This window comes from Sabethes cyaneus, chromosome 3 (assembly GCF_943734655.1).
Source record: "Sabethes cyaneus chromosome 3, idSabCyanKW18_F2, whole genome shotgun sequence".
Classification (NCBI taxonomy): domain Eukaryota; kingdom Metazoa; phylum Arthropoda; class Insecta; order Diptera; family Culicidae; genus Sabethes; species Sabethes cyaneus.
In genome coordinates this window covers 171,414,613-171,434,754 of record NC_071355.1, presented here as the reverse complement: position 1 = coordinate 171,434,754, position 20,142 = coordinate 171,414,613, and the positions used below count along the sequence as shown (strand labels likewise).

Below are 20,142 nucleotides of genomic sequence, written 5' to 3'. Positions count from 1 at the left end.
GTTATATCGAAGCAAAAAAGAAATTTATTTATGTTGGAATGAAATCGATGAAGGAGAAGCCTTTCAAACCGTTGACTTCCAAATTTTAGGATGCTTGAACTTGTGGTTTGGAAGATACATTGAGAAATGCAAAGAAACGAAGAGTTTGTAAAGATTTTGTTAATTGAAATTTGGAACTGTAACTAACGGACTTATATACCATCATATTATGTACTTAAAAACTTAAAAAATAGCAATGATTTTTGCCAAATAGAAAGGCGAAGTCATACTGCAAGGATGTTTAATTAAATGTTTTTCAATTAATTTGCAGACTTTCTAAAAAATTACGTTATATTATCGAAGTTACCTTAAATCGAGGTACCGTCATCCGGGGATAGTTGCAACACTTTTGAACTTTGACTTCATATAACTTCCGAAGTGTACCGTTTAGATCCAGGTGTAAGTAGCCAAAACTAGTATAGTGGTCTGTACTTTTGATTTATGATTATGAGAAAAATTATCAACTAAATGAATCTGTAGAATGAACCGAAAATAGGGGTGTTGCAAGTTACCCAGTAAACGGGGTTACTTGCAACACTTTTCTGATTTTACGTTTCTAATGATTTTATATTTGATTTTAAACCGCAAATGAGTATTTTTAGCTATTTTGAGTATATTTCTAGTAAAACAAGCGATACTGGAGGCATGTTTTGTTTCCCAATTTTGTTTATCGCTTTTTTAAAGATATTCGGTGAAAATGCAGCATGTCGGCGAACTTCAAATTGCCATTTCAAGGGAAATGGAATTTTTCATAATTTTAATTTTGCTGGAGATGGCAGTAGACAAAATAACATCGTACAGATGCAAACTTACTTTGTACGTACTGTATTTTACGATAATTATCTGTTTTACAAGTGCTGCAAGCGGCGCCATATTGGAAATAACAACACGAATGCATCGTTACTTCTCCAAGTTCAAAATATAAATTAAGCTCAAAGTTGTTATTTGTTAGCTTATATGATGCACTTATTGTGTACAGGAACCAAACGATAAAAAATAATTTCCAGTCCTCTAATAACAACCGGCCGCGAAGTCTGTCGATAAAGAAGGATCAACTCTTAGAAAGATGTTTAAGCCCAAGGCTTTGCTTTTTTTATATCGAGGTATTACTGTATCTAATTTTGTTTTATTCTTCCAATTTTTCCTAATATAGCGGGAGGCAGTAGTTTAGTTAGTAAAACACTCGAGTACCAACCGAGAGATCATTGGTGGGAACCCCAGCGGCCGTTGCTCCGATATATTTTTGGTCTATATCAAGCTTTACAGTTCATCAAATCAATCATTCTTCGCATCAGACACTTGTTTCCTTTCCAAAAATTTTTTTGATTACCGTACACTTTCAAAACATAAGGGACTATATCTTCCTCCGCGACTTGCAGATATTTCTTTTTTGAAATGTTATCTACGCATTTTATTTGAATTTACGCAGTTTTACGCACTTTTTGGAATTCATGCGGAACTTATCCACGTAACAAGCGACTTGAGTTTACACAATTTATCAAATATAAATGTACAAGAGTAAACAGTAAAAAATGGAGTCTATGTGGACAAAATAAAACAATCTCACCAACAATCCTTCGAATGAAATATTATTGCGTCGTTTGAGTTTGCATCAGTGCATCTAATCGGATCGTGCGCGCCATGGCTCGTAACTGCGGCAAAGTAACTTATATGTCCACCTTCGATGATGTATTTACAAAAATCAACAGATTTCAAACAAATTTTAAATATTTGGCAACTTTATCTAAAAAAGCCATATCGCGGTCCCCCAAGGAACTCCGGAATAAATCCGGAGCCATAAGACATATGGCCATTATCTATAGATATTATGAAAATAGAAAAGATTTTCGGGAAATCCCCCAAATTTGGTGAAAAAATATTGGAAGATAAAAAAGTTACGACCATTTTAGTGAATTTTGCGGTGCTAAAAATGATGTGGACCTTAGAGGGGTTAACCGATTAGAACAAAATTGATTGCATATGAAAGGGGAGCCTTTCAAACCCTTAACTTCCAAATTTCATGATATTTGGGCTTTTGGTTTGAAAGTTATATAAATAAATGTGAAGAAGTATTTAAAATATTTTTTACAAAATATTATTACAGCAAGAAACAACCTACTTCAAGCCGCATATGATACTATCGACCGAAAAAAGCTAAGAAAAAGTATTAACGAAAATACCCAGAAAACTCATCAAACTGATTCAATCTAGCATGGACAGTGCTGTGTTCGGATTTCGGATGGATTGTCGAATTTATTCGTATCACACAGAGGGCTTCGTCAACATGATATTCAACATAGCGCTACAAGTTGTTATGAATCGAGTGGATATCAACACGCGGGGCACGATTTTCAACAAATGCAGTCAAATCGTGTGCTTCGGCGATGACATGGATATAAACGGTAGTACATCTGTGGCGGTGGCTGAACAGTACTAAAGCGTGAAGCAGAAAAGATAGGGTTAAAGGTAAATCCGTCTCAAAATAATGTAGGTACATGCTGACCGGTGAAACGAGACTTACAGGCTAAGTAAGTAAGATGATTTTTGAACGTCTAAAACTCAAAGAGATTCATCTTAATGACAAGATTTCTATGTTAGAAACAGGTATGGTTTATTTCTAATTCCTGTCGTAGTAAGGAAAGCCACTCTAAATTTCATTATTTCTTAGGTGGATTTAAAGAATATACCAAAACTTCTGCTGCTGATTTGACTCAAACACACTTACCTTCCGATCCGTGCCCATTGAATTTGCTAAAAAGCGATTAATAAAGCGTTTTATTGAAATTACGCAACTGACTTTATATCTTAAATTCGTCGTACCGTTTTAAAATCCATCCATCAAAATTTTTCATCGTCCGAACTAAAAATCACAATAATGTTTACGAAGCTAGCGCGCATGGATTTATGCAGGACAGCATGACAAATGTTATTCTGCAAAATTTCTGTGGGTTATGCGTTTTCCCGGCTGCAGAATAACAACAATGCGTTGCGTGAGTTGTTTTCATTTTATGAATGACGGAAATTGAAACGATTAGTCGACATTTTTTTCTTCGTTGCACGAAAAAACGTGCTCAGCTCACATTGATTGATCGCGTATGAGAGGCAACGAACTAACATTTTAGGGAATAACTAATTTTGCATTGTGTGTCATAAAAATCGCTGATATTTTTATTAATTTGTGTTGGATAGGATGGGAATAGGCAATTACGACGAAGCAGCAACATACCCTACCTACAGAAATTTTGAATACGATGGCAGCGACTTTTTATGTAAAAATCTAGACAAAGAATGAAGTTCGTAAATTTAACTGTATTCCAATAAATTTTTTATAAAATATTTATAGTCAAAATAAACAAAAAATAGAAGTCAAGAAAAATCATAAGCATTTATTGACTTACTACTTCTCGATAAAAGTGGTTAAACCAAAGTTTTGATATGCGTAATATTCTATCTCTACCTAAAGGAGAGATGAAGGTTAATTCTTAAGTATCTCTCTTTCGATGAGCATCTTCAATAACCCGTATATTCGATGTTTTTTGTCCAATTTCATGCCAGATCATTGTTTTTTTGTGATTATCAGAAAAGTGCCTTTTTGGTATTGTGCTTTTTAAGTGTACATAACGCGTTGAGTTCGGCATGTATCTCCCTAAGAATAATCTAAAAAAAACTAGCAAACTTTAAATAAAAAAAACAAAGGTTTAGAAACGATCATCTTGAAAAGAAAATAGCAAGTATCAAATGTGTAAATTCTTCGAAACCCCTATTTTAATCCCACTTAATTTTAATCCTCTTCGGTTATATATTCACACTGCAATCAACTCATCATTTACAACTTACAAGGCGCATGGTCCTTTGGAATCCTTCCAATTAGATAAAGCCTCAAAGAGTATTCTTGCATTCCATTTGCCAATTTTAGTAAATTTACAATTACACTGAATCAAAGAACAATTCTATTGGGATTGAGAAAAACCATATTTAAAGTTTTTATAACTTTGGTTATGGTTAAAACATCAGTAGATGCGACAATATCCACTAGTGTAACGCAACTTTTTGAAAAAATTATACCTACGTAATTGGCTTGTGTTGCGTAGCATCTATAGATAAAATCTTAGTTACCTAGCATCAAGGTGATTTAAAATAGGTGATCTAGTTTTCACAGTTTGTAGAACAAAAGTGCGCGGAACGATTGGTTAGCAACCATCGACGTTGTTTATATATTCAGCAGTTTCCGCTTTGAAAATTTCACTGATCGTCAAGGGTAACCCAGCGGGGGTGAAAAACAAATTTGAACATCAGAAAACCTCTCTTGACTAACCATGCCTAGCATGAGAAAGTCATACGAGAACTATAATCGAAAGCATTTTATTCATTTTATGTTATTTATTGAAGTACGCATGCGTTTCCCATGAACTGCATGGTGCATTTGCTCTTATCTGTACAGAATTGCCACTTTCTCCAAATGGTTTGTTTACAACTACACGAAGCGGGAATAATGCATCAATTACTTTACTTACATCAACCAAGTAGGGTTCAAAGCTATTGAGTAGAAATAAACAATTAAAATTCTTCCATTCTGGTCAGTATAGCTTCTATCGAACCGTTTGAAACCTGTTAAGCCGCTAGAACTCACGGTTTCTTCCATTTCGTTCCGACGACGACGACGACGGCGAATGCATTGAGCGAATTAGATGAATTGAAATGAATGCACAATGAGATTCATTGACGATAATAAAATATTCTGAATCAGGGGAACCAGTCTCTAATCGTTCTTCAAATAATCAGACACCTTTGTGTATGCCACAGTGCGATGGAGGGGAATTTTTATCGTAGGAGGAAGGGATTCGTTTTTAGTTTTTATTGTGCGAACCACACGTATAAGCCGCATGGATCAAGAAAAGCGGATGCCTAATAGCTTAATTAAATGCACGAAAACGACACAATATCAGGGATTTAGTAGGGTACGAACTCAATGAGAGGCTTCTGCTAAAGTGCAACAAACATGATACTTTTTAAAAATGAATAATTTTTTGTAACCCAAAATATTTGATGTAACTTTTGCAGTGGATAATATGAAAGATCAACGTAAATAAATGCTTATTGTTAAGTACCACCGTACAATAAACGAGAACTTAGTTAGAATCATCCAAATTTTTTGAATAACGTGCTAATCGAAATTTACCTCTAACCAGATAAATTGGTGCGATACTGCGTGGTTCCCAGATGGCTGATCTTAAAACTGAGATTCTGCTAAGACGTTCAAAGCAATGACTTTTACTTACCTGACATTAGTTTGATTTTCTTACTAGTCTCTTGCGATGCAAGTAGAGCAAAGCTTTGGGTATAACCGTCTTTATGATATGACCCTTCTTCATCGGCAGGTTTCGCAGCCGGTTATTAGAGTACAGGACAATTACAGGGCGAGTGTAAGGATCCTAATAAACTCTAGCAGTACCACACAGCCGAGATTAGTACATACGACGACTGGCTTGTTAGATTAGCATCGTACTTTGCTGTTAACAGGGCGATGGGATATAGTAAACATTATGATATATAAGTCTCTAAAAGACTGAGTAACACTTGAAACTGCAAATTAAATGATGAAGATACTTAAAGAGACAAATGATTTAGCATGTTTTAAGATCAGTGTTGAATGTACTTTCACTTAATAATATCGCGGTTGCCAGTTTTTCCAACTTTTTATTGTACAGCAGTACGAAATATGGCAAATTTTTACCTAAATCGTTCATTAACTCGCTCTGTACAGAAGATACGTGTACACGTTCTTCTGCAAAAGTGTGTGATTTTAATAGATGCAAATGTTTACAGAACATTATTTTTCCCTAAATTACATAGTTTTGAAACTATAGTGAAAACCCCGATTTTTGGGGATCCGTCATGAAAGACGCCTAATATCTCAAAAACTGTGATACTTAGAGGAATAATGTTTTCAGCAAAAAGCTTTAATAAGATTATCTAAAACTTTCTGGAAAATACTATAGCTCTATATCATCAAATGAAGAATGAATCTTCATAAGAAACATTTCGATTTCGGTGAATGCGCTGAGATTATTTAAGGAGGTTCAAGAATTTTCAGGGTTTACTATGTAGAAGTTTGTAGACTTTCACCCTTATTCTGCTAGGCGAGTGACTATTTTGGCGTCGCCGCTCAAGTGACAATTGTCACCTAGGTGACTCGCTTTGTCACCTAGGTCACACGGTTTGTCACTTAGGTGACAGGGGTTTGTTACCTAGGTGACTCGACTCGCCGTGGCGAGTCACGGCGAGTGACAATTGTAGTATTGATATTGAGTCACGTGACTCGCAGAATAAGGGTGAACTTACTGATCAAGATATGAGAGAGATTCGCGAAGAGGAAAAATTCTAACGTCAAATGCAGCCAGTACGATCTGTCAAATGCAGCCAGTCGTTATCGTTGTCCCAAAATGGAAAAGTATTGTTAATTCTCATAAGTTTTCTGCCGGTGTTTTTGTGAAAAACACATTCGGAATTGAATTAGTCTTGTTTGTCTCAATTGTAAATTAACATTTTTGCAAAAACTGAAATGCCCGTGTGACAATTAACACCAAAATATGTTATTATAAAATGCACACTTCACACGTCCAATGAGATGTTCACGCACAAGTTTCATTTATTTGCCCGAAAATGAAAGCAAACGTAATAGGAAGAAGAAGAACAGCCAAAGCATAAGAAAAAGAAGACCGTCTCCGCGACTCTCTCTCAGATCAAGATTAAACAGGATCAGCCCAGAATTACCCCGTAAAACAGTCAAATTTTCAATCAGCTATCGCATCAATGCACAAAAATAGTTCATGTGATATTTCCAGTCAAACTATATCTACTGGGCTTTAAAATAGTGTAATGAAATGATGGAAAGAGCGATTAGTTTTTATTTTATAGCGAGAAGTATAGAAGATTGGTTAATTGATGCCTGATTCGAGTTAAGAGGAAAAGCGCGACGTAACTATTTCAACAATCTGACCAATTAAAACAACACCGACAAAAATTCATACCATTTTGAGACCACTCATCTATTTATAATCAGTGCACGAAGACTACTCTAGATTATCAAAATAATATTGTTGGTAATCCTATCTGTCGTTCAGTACTTGACTATCTGGTCCATTTAACCCTCGTGCCTGTTGCTCCTTTCGAAAAATGTATTCGGCTATATTTTCCGCTTCAACGCGGCGCTTCCGAGCGGCGTATGGTTCGTACACACGCTTGTACGTGTAAATAATTGAACCACTCACTACAATCGCTCCACCGACGACCGCTACCGGTGAGCCTTTCAAAATAGAGAACATGGTCTTTAGGGCAGACATCTACAAAAGAAAGTTCACTAGATTATTTATCATTTAAAAAGAGAATCGATTCGTAATACTTACCTTGACTGGCAGGTTAAGGAACCGCTATTTCCAATGTTTTTTCGATATTCAATCACGTTGCGATTCAGATGTTGGTTTTTTGGTGCTGTTCTCAATTTGATACTGCTTAAATGCCGGCTGAAATACGTAAAATCCACCACCGACACCAAAAACTGTGACAAGAACTAGCTCTAGAAAACGATTTCGTCTGGTTATCATTTCACACAGATTGAAATAACATTTAAAATTTCCTGTTATTCTGCTTAAAAAACTCAGCTACGAAATCGAACAACGTTTGCGTAACCAATGTTACAATCTTTTCAGAGCAGATCAAATGCCAATGTCGACAATAATGTGGAAAAATTTACATCAGTGTTTTACGAACTTGTCACATTCGCCCAGCGATGCCAGATATACAGACTTTCTGTGTTACAATTTTTTTCTCGTTGATTTATTTGTGCAAGGATTTGTCAACCAACATGAAGTATTTAGCTAGGGCTCGTATGTGTAGGGTTCAGAGGGGAGCAAAGTGTGGAGGGGAGGATCCGGGAGTTTGAAATTTGATGTTGTTGATATTATTCCTATTCTCTATGTAAGCACAAATCGATCTCTCTTGTACTCTCATGGAACTGCCATATGGAAAGTTTGTGAAGATTTGGTGCTAAGTTTTGTCTATCCTTTTCACTCTTTAACAAACCTGTGCACCGACTTCACAAATAGAACAAACTTGAGAAGGTGTCAGCACCGTTTCCCGCATATAGCGAATTGCAAACAGCTTCAGCAAGGGCCACAGCTAATGTCAAAAAATCTTTATATGTGTGCGTGGTGGAGGGAATACTGGGAATACTTGATAAAGATTGCTGATGTGTGACTGTATCCAGTTTTTTACGAGCCATAATCCAGCTTTTTACGAGCCATAATGACGGACATGTTCGGAATATTTGAATAGCATGTTTGACATTTCCCTAATCTATCGCACGTATTCTTTCCGTACATTCCTTTAGTTTTGCCGTGAACGCGCAGAAAGAAAACGTGCGATGTATTAGGGAAATGTCACAAATGCTGTTCAAATATTACGAACACGTCCGCCATTATGGCTCTTAAAAAGCTGGATACATATACGCGGTGAAGTGTGCGTGCGGTAAATGTAGGCTGCCCAGACGTCCCGGATTTGGATGGCTTGTCCCAGATTACTAAGCGTCCCGGAAAGTGTCCCGCATTGATAAATTTGTTAATCGAAACAGTTTCTAAGGCCCCGTACAGAGTAAACGCGACACGACTTCGCTCACGTTCGTTTAAATACGAACGCCTTGCTTCCGGCGAAAAAATGCTGCGTTTTTAAATGAATGTGAGCGAAATCGCGTCGCGTTTACTCTGGCGGTACCCTAAGGATGAAACATACGAAATTATGTTACATTACATGAAAAAACTTACTGCTGACACCGCTCGTCAGCCGGTAACACCCTCCCTAGTCACCGGGCCAACCCCGGCCCCGGCCAGCCGGCACCTCGAACTCGTCATCTGACCATTGTCTCTTGCTCTTCTGCTCTCGCTTCATTACCCCCTGTATTCAATACTGGACGAACTCGGGGACAATTTGGTACACTCAGCTCTTTTGAGATGAACTGAAGTCCATTTTTTATTGTAGCATGCATGCTGAAACTCCGGCAGGCTATCATGGGACTTAATGAAGGGCAAAATCCGTCTGGTCAGGCACCTACCCTCTGTGTATCTCTGAATTCTTGTCACAAAAAAAAAAGTTTTCACATGAATGCCAATGCCAATCCCTTGCCAAGTTATGACCTTTTATCACGAACATGGTTCGCGGTGGTGTTTGTAGCAGATTCGAGATTAGTTTCGGGGTACCTAGAAATTTAACCCCTGAGTTTGGTTGAAATCGGCCTTCTCTGAAGCTTATTCATCATCGAGTCAGAAACATGCGACGCGACGCGGCATTTCTTACTATAGTTATACTCGCAGCTCTTTTTCGCTCGAAGCAGGACTGTGCATTTAGCAACATGAGAGCGAAGTCGTGTCGCGTTTACTCTGTACGGGGCCTCGGTACCCTAAGGGTGCCTATAGAGTGCACGAGACAGCGACGCGACGCAACTTCGCTCACATTCATTTAAATGCGCAGCTCTTTTTCGCCGGAAGCAGAGCTACGCATTTAAAACAATGTGAGTGAAGTCGTGTCGCGTGCACTCTGTACGAGACCTAACTCTTTTTATTGTCTTATTCTCTATTCTTAGAACAATCTCAAATATGGGTAAAAGGCATTAAATTTTTATCTCTTAAGTCTAAGAGACTTTTATCGGCTCATCAGTCAGACTGATGACTGATCAGTCAGACTGACTGATGATTGTCAAATAATAAACAGAGCGGGAAGATACATCAGGATATCATAAGAAGGACTGCATTACGGAGTAGGCTTGCCAGCTCAATTCTTCAAGGTCTAATATTAAATTGAATGAAATTATTATTACATAGAAAAGTCCCAATGTTGAAAGGAGATTTCCATGCGCGCAAATATCTCTGCATGAAGTCCCACAAAATCCCTTTAAACCCATTCGATAACACTACAATAATGTACAATTCATTGAATAATCAGATTTGGATCTAAATACTATTAAAGGTACCCACATACACTGGCACGTCTGTGAAATAATGGTGGCTTTTCACATCATACATATAAAAATCATACGCTATGTTCGTTTAAAATTATCTCTGGTTTTATAAATTTATTCACCGTACGTTCACCAATTCGTATTCATGTGACACAGTTTTACTCTCAAAATAAAAAAAAAAACATCTAAACAAGTTTTCAAAAAAAGGCGAACCCTTGTTTATGAGATTTCTAGAATCGCCGTACATCCTTCAGCACCCTGACACTTACATCACCAGAAATCATTGACAAATCGGCAAGGCTATCATCCGCTATGCTTTCATCCGTTAACTGCGGCTCTCGCTGATATTTCAATCGACCCTCATGGCGAATGACCATCGTTGGTGAATTGTGGAGCAATTTCTGTACCTTTTCTCCACCCGGAATGCGTACGACATGTCTCTCATCAAGCACATGAGCTCCACGAGAGCTAACAACTCCCTTCCTAGGAAGTGATGAGCTATACGTGGAAGGATCAACTTTGGCAGAAATGGAATGGTTTTCCTTACTACTTGCTGTACTTTCCCGATTTTCCGGGTTACTGTGCAGTACATCGATTAAATTTGATTTGGCAATAAAAATTTGTGATTGCAATGTCGTATGTGGAGTGCGATTGATATAGGTTCCAATCGGTGAGACGATATGGTCAAATTTTTTAGCAGATTTTGGCAATGGAAAACGGCTTAGCGCAGGTTTTTTAAACGTTCCACCACTACTCGACTCTACTGCAGTGGACGGTGTTGCTTTCTGGCCAGAATAGATCTTGTTTGCGCTAGTGGAAAAGAGAGTTTGCTTACAAGAAGACGTTTGTTGTTTGGGTTTTAAATACCGATCATTGTTTGCAGGTGTGAATGGACTTATTTGCTGAGGCGTTGCCAACTTTTTCTTAAGACCGGATTTTGCAGAGCTAGTTTGGTCATGAAATTGGTGTTGCTTCTGAGTTTTTTGCTGTTGCATTATCTTCATTCCTTGTCGCATCATAAAATCCATTTCTTCCAAAGTATCATTGAAATGATCCGGAATAGCATCCAAAGAAACTGAACCAACATCATTTTCCGTATCGACATCCTCGCCACAAAGAGAGTTTTCTTGTAAATCCGCGCTGTTTTCGAACGTATCGCACGCTTTAAACTTTGGCTCTTCTTTTTGCATAGTTTCCTTTTCGTTTTCTTCCTGTTCTGGTTCGCTTTCGCTAGAACTAAGCACAATAATGCCGTCTGATTGATTTTCTGGTTCGTCTTCAGATTCATCATCCACGACTGTTATTTCATTTATGGGATTTTTTAACTCCAAGCTAGTCTTATTTGCTGTTATATCAAATCCAATAGAGGCATCTATTGTACTGTTAACTGTAGATTTAGTTTCATTTCCTTCTTCCGCTGTTCGATATACTTCACTTCCCGTAACAACAGAACCATTATCGCTTCCATTTAAAGTCTGTTTCGCTGAAATGTAGCTTTCTAACGATGTATTCTTGGAACCGGTAATCGTTGTCTCGTTAATAGTAGTTGGTTCTTCTATAATCGTGGATGGTCTCAGCATGTGTACTCGTTTAACAGGGGAAAGAGCTTTGCCTGCAAAGTTGTTTTGTATAATAGACTGTTCCCACATACACGAAGGTTCTTCAATGTCATCTAGTTGAGTTTCATCAGAAGCACCGATAGTTGCATTAATCTCACATTGCTCGGATTCTATAAAGCAAACACACATTTGAATCTTAATTCAAAACAAAATTCATACAAGTACCTACCTTTAGTTGCACCTGTAGGCTGACCACTGGGAGAATTGCCTTCCGTTTGTTCAGAATTACGTTCTTCTTCAGCTTGCTGCAGTGAACATTGGCCAACGAACAGTTTGCTCTGATCCATTGAACATAGCTTCTCCATTTCAAGAAAACTTTCATCTGTAACTTTAAACATTGAGTCCGGTTCAACGATTGAATCATCACCCATAAATCTAGTGGTAGTATCGCCGCCACCACCGGTAAACTGCGAAACAGATGAAATGTCTTCCGACAATTTAGATTCCTCTTTCGATTTTATCAACTGTTGTTTCTTCTTTTCAATCATTGCATGAAAGCTGTCGTCTAATTCAAAAGACGATTCATCGGTAGAGTCCGGTAATAAATCTGGCTGATTCAGTGGTTGATTTCTATCGGGAAAAAATATTCTTAGTAAGGTCAATCAAACAACAAAAGTTTTTACTTTTTAAAAATCTTCTTGTGAATAAAATTTACTGCTTTACTAAGAGCCATTGTTAACAGTTCATCCATTTGGTGGGAACTTGCAGAAAATTTCGTTCGTTATCAACAAGTGTTGAATTTTACAAGAAGCCTTCTTCGATAGACAGAAAGCAAATCAACTTACTGCATTCTCTGCCAATAACGTTTTATCTCGCCAATTGTGGGAGTCCCGAAATAAATCCCTGACTCGTCACCGCTCGTAGAATTATCGCTGGACATTGTTAACCGTAATAGCACACTTCCAATTAAAATAATAACTTTTATTTAACAGAATAAAATCGAAACACAAAATTTTCGTCTACCTGGCTCGTAAAAATTTCAACGCGAGGTACGATCAGCGGCATTTACTGTGTTGACGGTTATTTTTGAATGCGACCCGCCGTACGTTTACTGTCAGCTGTCTGTCACTCGCTTTGTTTTTCATTTTCACTGCAAGCAAAACTGCAGGAAAACCAACAACCACAATTCTGACAGTGATGCCAGAGAATACAAGCTTGTCACAAAAATCGCATAAAATTAAACCAAGTACCGTGGACCCCCGTTCGTTTGACCGTTTTTAATCTGAACACTTTTTAATTTGAACCCCGTTGGTTTGCACGACGTGCAAATTAAAAATTGAACCATTTTCAATATGACATTCTCAATATGACATCATTTTCTTCTGCAGACAATGCATAAACACGATTTGTTTGTACTAATCTAGCAGGCTTAATCTGTTTCACTTTGCGTTATCCCAACGATTATGATAGAAATCCGGTCGGATAATGAAATATTCGCTGCTTGCAACTGCCAACTGATTCAAACCACCAAAACAATAACAAAGTGTAGGGCAGCCAGTTCACACAAGCTCCAGTATATTTAGGGTTACCAGTTGTTCAAATTAAAAACTAACCCCGTTAGTTTGCATGAGGAATCGTTCAAACGAACGGGGGTCCACTGTACAGGATAATTACACAGCTATGCAAAAAATAATTGAAGATAGAATTAACAAAAGGGCGAATGTCGCAAGCGTAAACAAACCGAGTGAGGGTTGATTTTCCTAAGCTGGTCCAGCAAAAAGTAACTCTCACTCGTTTTGTTTACATTTGCGACATTGGCCCTTTTGTTAATTCTATCTAGAATTTTTTGCAGATGCATGAGATACTTTAGGTGAATTATGTTTTTTGAGGTGCTGAATGCAAAACTAATTTCCGTTTCTCTCGTTTCATCACGTACAGATTTTTTGCAAATTAGGTTTCTTATATGGAAAAGTCATAAATTGGATGGAAAAATTATTATCACAGACTCGTAATAAAGACCCTAAATACACCGGTATTCTATATTTCGAACGAATTGGTATTTCGAACCAAAGTTTTTTCGAACGAAATTTCCTGTTTCTGTTTCTGTTTCTGTTTGCAGCACAAGGTGGGGCAGTTAGAGCCAAGTCTGTCCAGGGCTGAGATAAGGTGGTTGTGATAATGTTAAAAGAATCCGTGCGGATTACGCTAGCTCCATAATGTATTGGTGATTATGGATTAATGGGCGGAAGAAGAGTGACAGAACTTGGCTTGATATAATTGTGTGCTTGGTCAATGTAGCATAAGATGGCTTGTACTTATCTTGTTTTCTCCTTCCTTTGTTTGTTTCCTCATCTTGTTCGTAGTCAATCCTATTAAACCTGAAGCAGGCTCCACGCCGGCCGTCCTCTTTATCGTTGTCACCAGTGTGGTCATCTGTGGCTGGTCTCTTGCCTCCCCTCACGGCAACATTATTGTTGCCGTGAGAAGAAGCGATAGAGATCAGGCAGAAAAGAAAAGAAAAGAAAAGAAAAGAGGAATTTTTTAGTCAACATGTTGATTGCAATTTTCAAGTTAGTAATATCACGAGAATTCTATGTCTGTCCATCACCTATGCTACTACCGACTAACTACTCGCTAGGATGGACGCTACTCATCTCCCAAATACCCATGTCATCACGATTGACCCAGCGCTGTTCAACAACCTATGGTCATTAAAAGCCACAGCCGCTTTTTTATCTACCATCTTTGCAGTATTGTAGCTGTTGGCGTAAATTTTCGAATATTTTGTGCGGAATATTATTCAAGAGCAATATTATCGCTCAGAACTATCGAAAAACTACTTGAACTTCCGAAAAATAGAGCAGATGCGATATAATGGGGACTGGTACTCGCTCGTATTATTCCCGGTGGCATTAATTGCATATTTGTAGCGGTAGTCAACCGATTTGTCGGTATGCTCTTCAGACCGTGGTCAATTGAAATGATTCTGTAACTAAGAAGGGATGAGGTGGATCAAAAAGAACTTCACTTGGAGATATGTATATATGCCGTGTTAGGTCTTAAGTGCAAGCTGTCACTAAAGCAAGACTTAATAAGATGTTAACGACGTTGATAATTCTGTGAGGATGGTATTGAATCGAAAAAAAATCCTCATACCACGGCCATATATTATGTACTATGACCCCATTTTAGGAAGTGGAAATGATTGAGGACAGCCCTTCGCTATCGCTTGAATCAGCCAGAGAATCGAATACCTGTTTTTACTTGAAGAAGTTTTAACTCTAAAAAGATTTAGTTAGAAAAGGAATTTCAGTTGAAGTCTGCCAGCATTGGGCAATGGACAGAACAAGATATATATCGAGGCTATAAATCTTTTCGAGTGATCCACTAAGTCCGACCGCGACGACAGCCGCAAGAATGGAGAGGAGCAGGCCGCCGGTGAGTTGCCACCGTTCGACTTGATGGACTCTCCGACAGAGGCTCATCAGCATTAGGAAGGCCCTTGGGAGACAAACAGCGTCATACATGATCATTTTATGTTGTTAGTTGAATACCGTTAACGCGGTTAGTCACAAGACATGCAAATCATTCTAAGAAAAAAAAAAAAAAAAAAAAAAAAAAAAATTATACCTAATTACATCCAAAACAATACAATAGAGGTGACAGTAACAGCAACGATAGCAATATTAGTAATAATAGTAATAGCATAGGAAACTGATACAGGAAACACAGCTACTACCTATAACTTCCTGCCCATTAATAATTGTAATTTGGCAGCATAGGTATAAGAATTTCCGACTCATCATAGAACACTCAAACATATATTCATTCGTACCTATACACCCATGCACACTCATACATGCATACACATGTATACATGTACGTGTGTGTATATTTTTCAGTGCTGTGCTGTCCATAATCGCATAACAGCCACAAATTCTATGGCAATCTCATAGAAAATGTCTCGATTACGCAAATAAAGACATCACATCATTTTTGAACACTCGTACGTTCTAACTAGCGATACATTTTAATTTTCATGAGTAAGTCAAAATCTCATGAATGGTGGGTAGGATTTGGTTTCAGTTTTCTAGAGAAATTTCTGTGCATACCAGCAATTCATCTAGGGAACCGAGTAAGCCCTCCCGGTGCTTCGGCCCAAACGGATTGAATTTAAAATCAAATCCGTTCGATTTCGCTCCATTCCGCTTTACGAGACACATGCTACACATAAAGCTAAATTATGCAATACTACATACTACACATATATCCAACTTAAACTATAAACATTCTACATGCGGAACTAAGAATTTTTAGGTCGTTTGGCCGAAGTACGCGTCAAACCACCTACCCATGGGAGGGAGTTTTTTCGAACGAAATTTCCGCCAGCAAAATCAAATGAGCAAAACATCTCGTTCGAAACAAGTCGAACGAAATGAAGATTCGTTTGAAATACAGAATAGGGGTGCTTCTTTTTTTTTGTAAATTTTTACTTAATAAATACAGGAAAAATACTACCAGACTGAAATATTTTACCTTTACTATTTTTTTTCTCTTCAATGCAGGCATGCAGGGTTACACTAACTTACGCACATTTAACTGCAGTGCCTCATAGAAGCAAAATCTGTAAAAAACATGTATGAAGCATTTGTATAGCCGAATGTAATCTACAATTTTGCTGAATAGAGTAGTGCATTATTTTTTTCCATTTATAGTAGAAACGGCCTTTAAACCTTATTATATAAATAGAATGTTTGTTCGCGTTAAGGATAAAGCTGCAACACTAATACTGCGTAAATACAACAGATAATGGAGTACTCAGTTCAGAAAGATTTTAGATGGTACAATTTTCCTTGCAATTGACAAATATTAGTAATTTTTTATTATACATTTCTGGTAACACTGATATCAACTGATTGATATGCTCCCATCAGCTTATCATCGATAGCAATTTTTGGGATGAATAAAATTCACCAATCTCTTTTCAACCAATAAGAATAACGTAAACAAATTCAGTTTAGTAATTATTTGGTTATTGTTATTGTTTATACATTCTCTAAAACAATTTTAAAGTATGTTCCAAATACTGCGTCATTCACTGCGTTCGTCTTTCATCAGAGATTACACAACGGTAGGAATATTTTTATATTATTTTAATATTATTGCCAATGCAAATATCCGCCAAATAATATTATTTACAGAGCATCGCGCAACCTACCGCCGTGCGTATCGTGGAGGTTGGGCCCCGAGATGGGCTTCAAAATGAGCCGACACTTTTACCGGCAGAAACGAAAATTGAATTTATTAATGCCCTGTCGGAAACCGGACTACGTTCGATTGAGGTAACGAGTTTCGTAAGCTCAAAATGGGTACCTCAAATGGGTGATAATGCAGAAGTATTGAAAGGTATCAATAAATTACCGGGCATCAATTATCCGGTTTTGACACCAAACTTGAAAGGATTTCAAGCTGCCGTAAGTACCTAATTTAGAATTATTTAAGGAAGTATATCGCGATTCTAAACGAGCTATATTTTAGGTAAAAGCTGGCGCAGAAGAAGTAGCTGTTTTTGGGGCTGCGTCCGAAAGTTTCACTAGGAAAAATGTTAATTGTTCTATCGCTGAAAGTCTAACTCGATTCCAGGACGTTGTGGATGCAGCTAAGGAAGCAAAAGTAAAAGTTAGAGGATACGTCTCAACTGTTGTGGGTGAGAACCAATTCCGATCAATTTTGTAGGAATAAACTTTATTCCACCCCATTTGCTAGGTTGCCCATATGAAGGAAAAATCAAGCCGTCGGCTGTGGTTCGTGTAGTTGATAAATTGTTGGAAATGGGCTGCTATGAAATCTCCCTTGGTGATACAATTGGCGTTGGGACACCCGGAAACTTTTCAGAAATGTTGCGTGAAGTTACCAAAATCGCACCGATCAACATGCTAGCCGTCCATTGCCACGATACTTACGGACAGGCGTTACCGAACATTTTGACATCACTAGAGTTCGGAGTAGCCGTAATTGATGCATCTGTATCTGGCCTTGGCGGATGTCCTTACGCTAGAGGCGCATCGGGCAATGCAGCAACGGAAGATGTAATTTATATGTTGCATGGACTGGGAATCGACACGGGTATTGATCTAGCAAAGCTAGTTAATGTTGGGAAGTTTATCTGCGAAAAACTTGGACGACAGTCCGAATCGAAGGTCAATCGCGCCATGAGAAAAACTAATCCTAATGCCAGAGGGTAAGTTGTTTCAGAATGTTGCGATTTCCAAAAATGCTCGCCTTATTGTGAAACACAGTGCATTTACATAGAGTCTGCAATCCATTTTATATTAAATAAGTATTTTGGAATGATTTTTACAGTAGTGTACAGAGCAATTATATATCGGCCATATATTTACTAAATAAAGATATAGTAATTACATTTTTTTGTTAGACTACTTTGTAATTACATATATTAGCCTTTCTTCTGCCTCACAATCTAAACTATTTCGACCAAATCTTATTCTTATGTTGAAGGCGGCTCAAACAGCGTCTGTTTCGGAGCAAGCGTCCAAATATGACAGGCGACTCCCGTTCTCTACATCTAAGATGGCCATCCCATCAAAGGGGATTTTAGGCAAATAACCTGCGATACCCGCTAATTATGTATGTTACGGAGAACGAAAGTAGAACTCGATCTGGACTATTGGCAACGATCTTTAGCATGAAAATATGAACACGATTTGAAACATGAAATATACTAACCCAAGTCCAGCAGAACACTTGCGAACTTGACGAGGTGGCGTTAAAAGTAAGTAATAATCAATATATTTTTTGAAACGATGGTTCTACAATTGATGAAGGGACGGTAGGGGAAAGAAATGAAAATTTTTTGGTGAAGGAGGGGAAGAGCGGAAAGGAAGGTGGGGAAGGGGGGAGCGGAAAGGAAGGGGCTACCGTCCCTTCATCAATTGTAGAACCATCGTTTCAAAAAATATTAATATATATGTATGACCGCATTTCAAGGTCAAGACTAAAAACTTGAGATTAGTCTAAGTAATAATCGTCAGATCAACGAGTTCCAAGACTCTTCTGTTGGTGGTTGGTGCTCATTAAATTTGAAAAAAATGTTTTAGCGGTTCTGGTACGTAGGAAATCTTCATATCCATCAAATTCATCTCATCGAGACTAAGCACGCGGCGTTCTCATGCAAGCTGCTGATAGTTGTATAATGGTGTCTTGTCCAACCATTTATAGGTAATACTGGTGTGAGAGATAAGGCATGTAAGCACCGCTGCTATTTCTCATCATTATGGATGAGATACTAGTAGAAGCCATTGACGGGTAGGGACAACTCAGGGAGTAGGGTTTAGGTATCCCGACCTCCCTAATGGGGCGTGAGTATTCTGACCCATTTTAGTGTCTCTACTCGAGTCTCCAGCCTCAATCCTCCCTGGCACCACGTTATCGGTATCACTTCTGGGAGGGGTTATTGTACTTAACGCACCATCTTGGATAACTACTGGACTATGGTAGTTATGCTGCTTATGCCGTTGATCGACTCTCTAACGGATTTATAGCTCAGGTATAATTTGGGTAGCAGCCGCATTGAGCACTCCTCAGGCGTCCGAGCTAGAACACATCCTTTGGACTAAATTATCCGGAATAGTGTCCTGTCCACTCACTGCCATCATGTTGCTTCTAGCGTCCACGAAACGAGGGCATACGAAGAAAGCATGCTCTGCAGTTTCCTCTACATCCACGCATTCGGGACACACGGGGGACTCCGCATGCCCGAATTTGTGCAGATACTGTCTAAAACAACCATGCCCTGAAAGAATCTGTGTCAGGTGGAAGTTGACTTCCAGAATCCTGTACAGCGACACCGGTCCTTGGATGTTCCGAAGCGAGTTGGCTATGAAGTCCCATCTAGCGCTATTAAACGCATTTTTCACGTCTAGTGTGACGAATTCCGATCTCAATGAGTTCCTCGTTCGTAACCGTTGCTTCCTCCCCGACCTCTAAACCGCCGTCGCCCACGTTACTTTGGATGTTCGGCTGGGAGGCAGACCATTTTACGCTATGGTCTGAGATACTGGAATGTCGGCCGTGGGACGACTCAGCGGCCTGAAGCCTTCATCACGCCCTTGGTCTTTGCCATTAAGATCCTGTAGGCATCACCCCACGGGTTCGTATTGGCACTCGCACATAACCTTTCAAAGCAGGCTTATTAACTAACTTTTATCCCACTCTTAAGCGCTGCGGGTGCAGCAACAAGTGCTTCACATTCAGCCCTATCTTCAACCGAACGAACTCTACATAATTCTCTTCCCACGAAGGCATGCTCCGTGCTTCCGCAACTTCATCTGTCCACCAGTAAGCCGGTGACCTCCCATACTTACGTCGGCCTTTCCTAGGCATGGTGGCGTTACACGCTCGCAACAGTGCCTCAACCAAATGATCAGCGTTCGGATCGAGCATACCGCGATCACCGCACTCTCTTCAGATCGCTTCCACAAACACTTCGGGATCGAAATATGATGTCTTCCATCC

The 20,142-nt window shown here is 38.6% G+C and overlaps 2 protein-coding genes across 2 annotated transcripts; one reads left to right on the top strand and one right to left on the bottom strand.

Moving 5' to 3' along the window:
- Positions 1-10,260: 10,260 nt before the first annotated feature.
- LOC128743502 (uncharacterized) lies at positions 10,261-12,547 on the bottom strand. Its single transcript, XM_053840098.1, has 3 exons — positions 12,453-12,547; positions 11,849-12,237; positions 10,261-11,777 (listed from the first exon to the last, which is right to left on the bottom strand). Exons 1-3 carry the CDS (start codon positions 12,545-12,547, stop codon positions 10,279-10,281), a joined length of 1,983 nt encoding a protein of 660 aa, XP_053696073.1. The 3' UTR covers positions 10,261-10,278.
- A 4,074-nt stretch (positions 12,548-16,621) lies between these two features.
- On the top strand, positions 16,622-17,992 carry LOC128742814 (hydroxymethylglutaryl-CoA lyase, mitochondrial). Its single transcript, XM_053839286.1, has 4 exons — positions 16,622-16,738; positions 16,809-17,081; positions 17,146-17,314; positions 17,374-17,992. The coding sequence occupies exons 1-4, from the start codon at positions 16,682-16,684 to the stop codon at positions 17,850-17,852; spliced, it is 978 nt and encodes a 325-aa protein (XP_053695261.1). The 5' UTR covers positions 16,622-16,681; the 3' UTR covers positions 17,853-17,992.
- The last annotated feature ends 2,150 nt before the right edge of the window (positions 17,993-20,142 follow it).

Excerpts from the sequence above, each read along its gene's own strand:
- LOC128743502 (XM_053840098.1), bottom strand. The coding sequence starts at position 12,547 with ATGTCCAGCGATAATTCTACGAGCGGTGACGAGTCAGGGATTTATTTC. Across the intron at positions 12,238-12,452 it reads CGTTATTGGCAGAGAATGCA|AAATCAACCACTGAATCAGC; the intron begins GTAAGTTGATTT and ends TTTTCCCGATAG. Across the intron at positions 11,778-11,848 it reads TCCCAGTGGTCAGCCTACAG|AATCCGAGCAATGTGAGATT; the intron begins GTGCAACTAAAG and ends TTTGCTTTATAG.
- LOC128742814 (XM_053839286.1), top strand. The coding sequence starts at position 16,682 with ATGTTCCAAATACTGCGTCATTCACTGCGTTCGTCTTTCATCAGAGAT. Across the intron at positions 17,082-17,145 it reads TGAAAGGATTTCAAGCTGCC|GTAAAAGCTGGCGCAGAAGA; the intron begins GTAAGTACCTAA and ends GCTATATTTTAG. Across the intron at positions 17,315-17,373 it reads ATACGTCTCAACTGTTGTGG|GTTGCCCATATGAAGGAAAA; the intron begins GTGAGAACCAAT and ends CCCATTTGCTAG.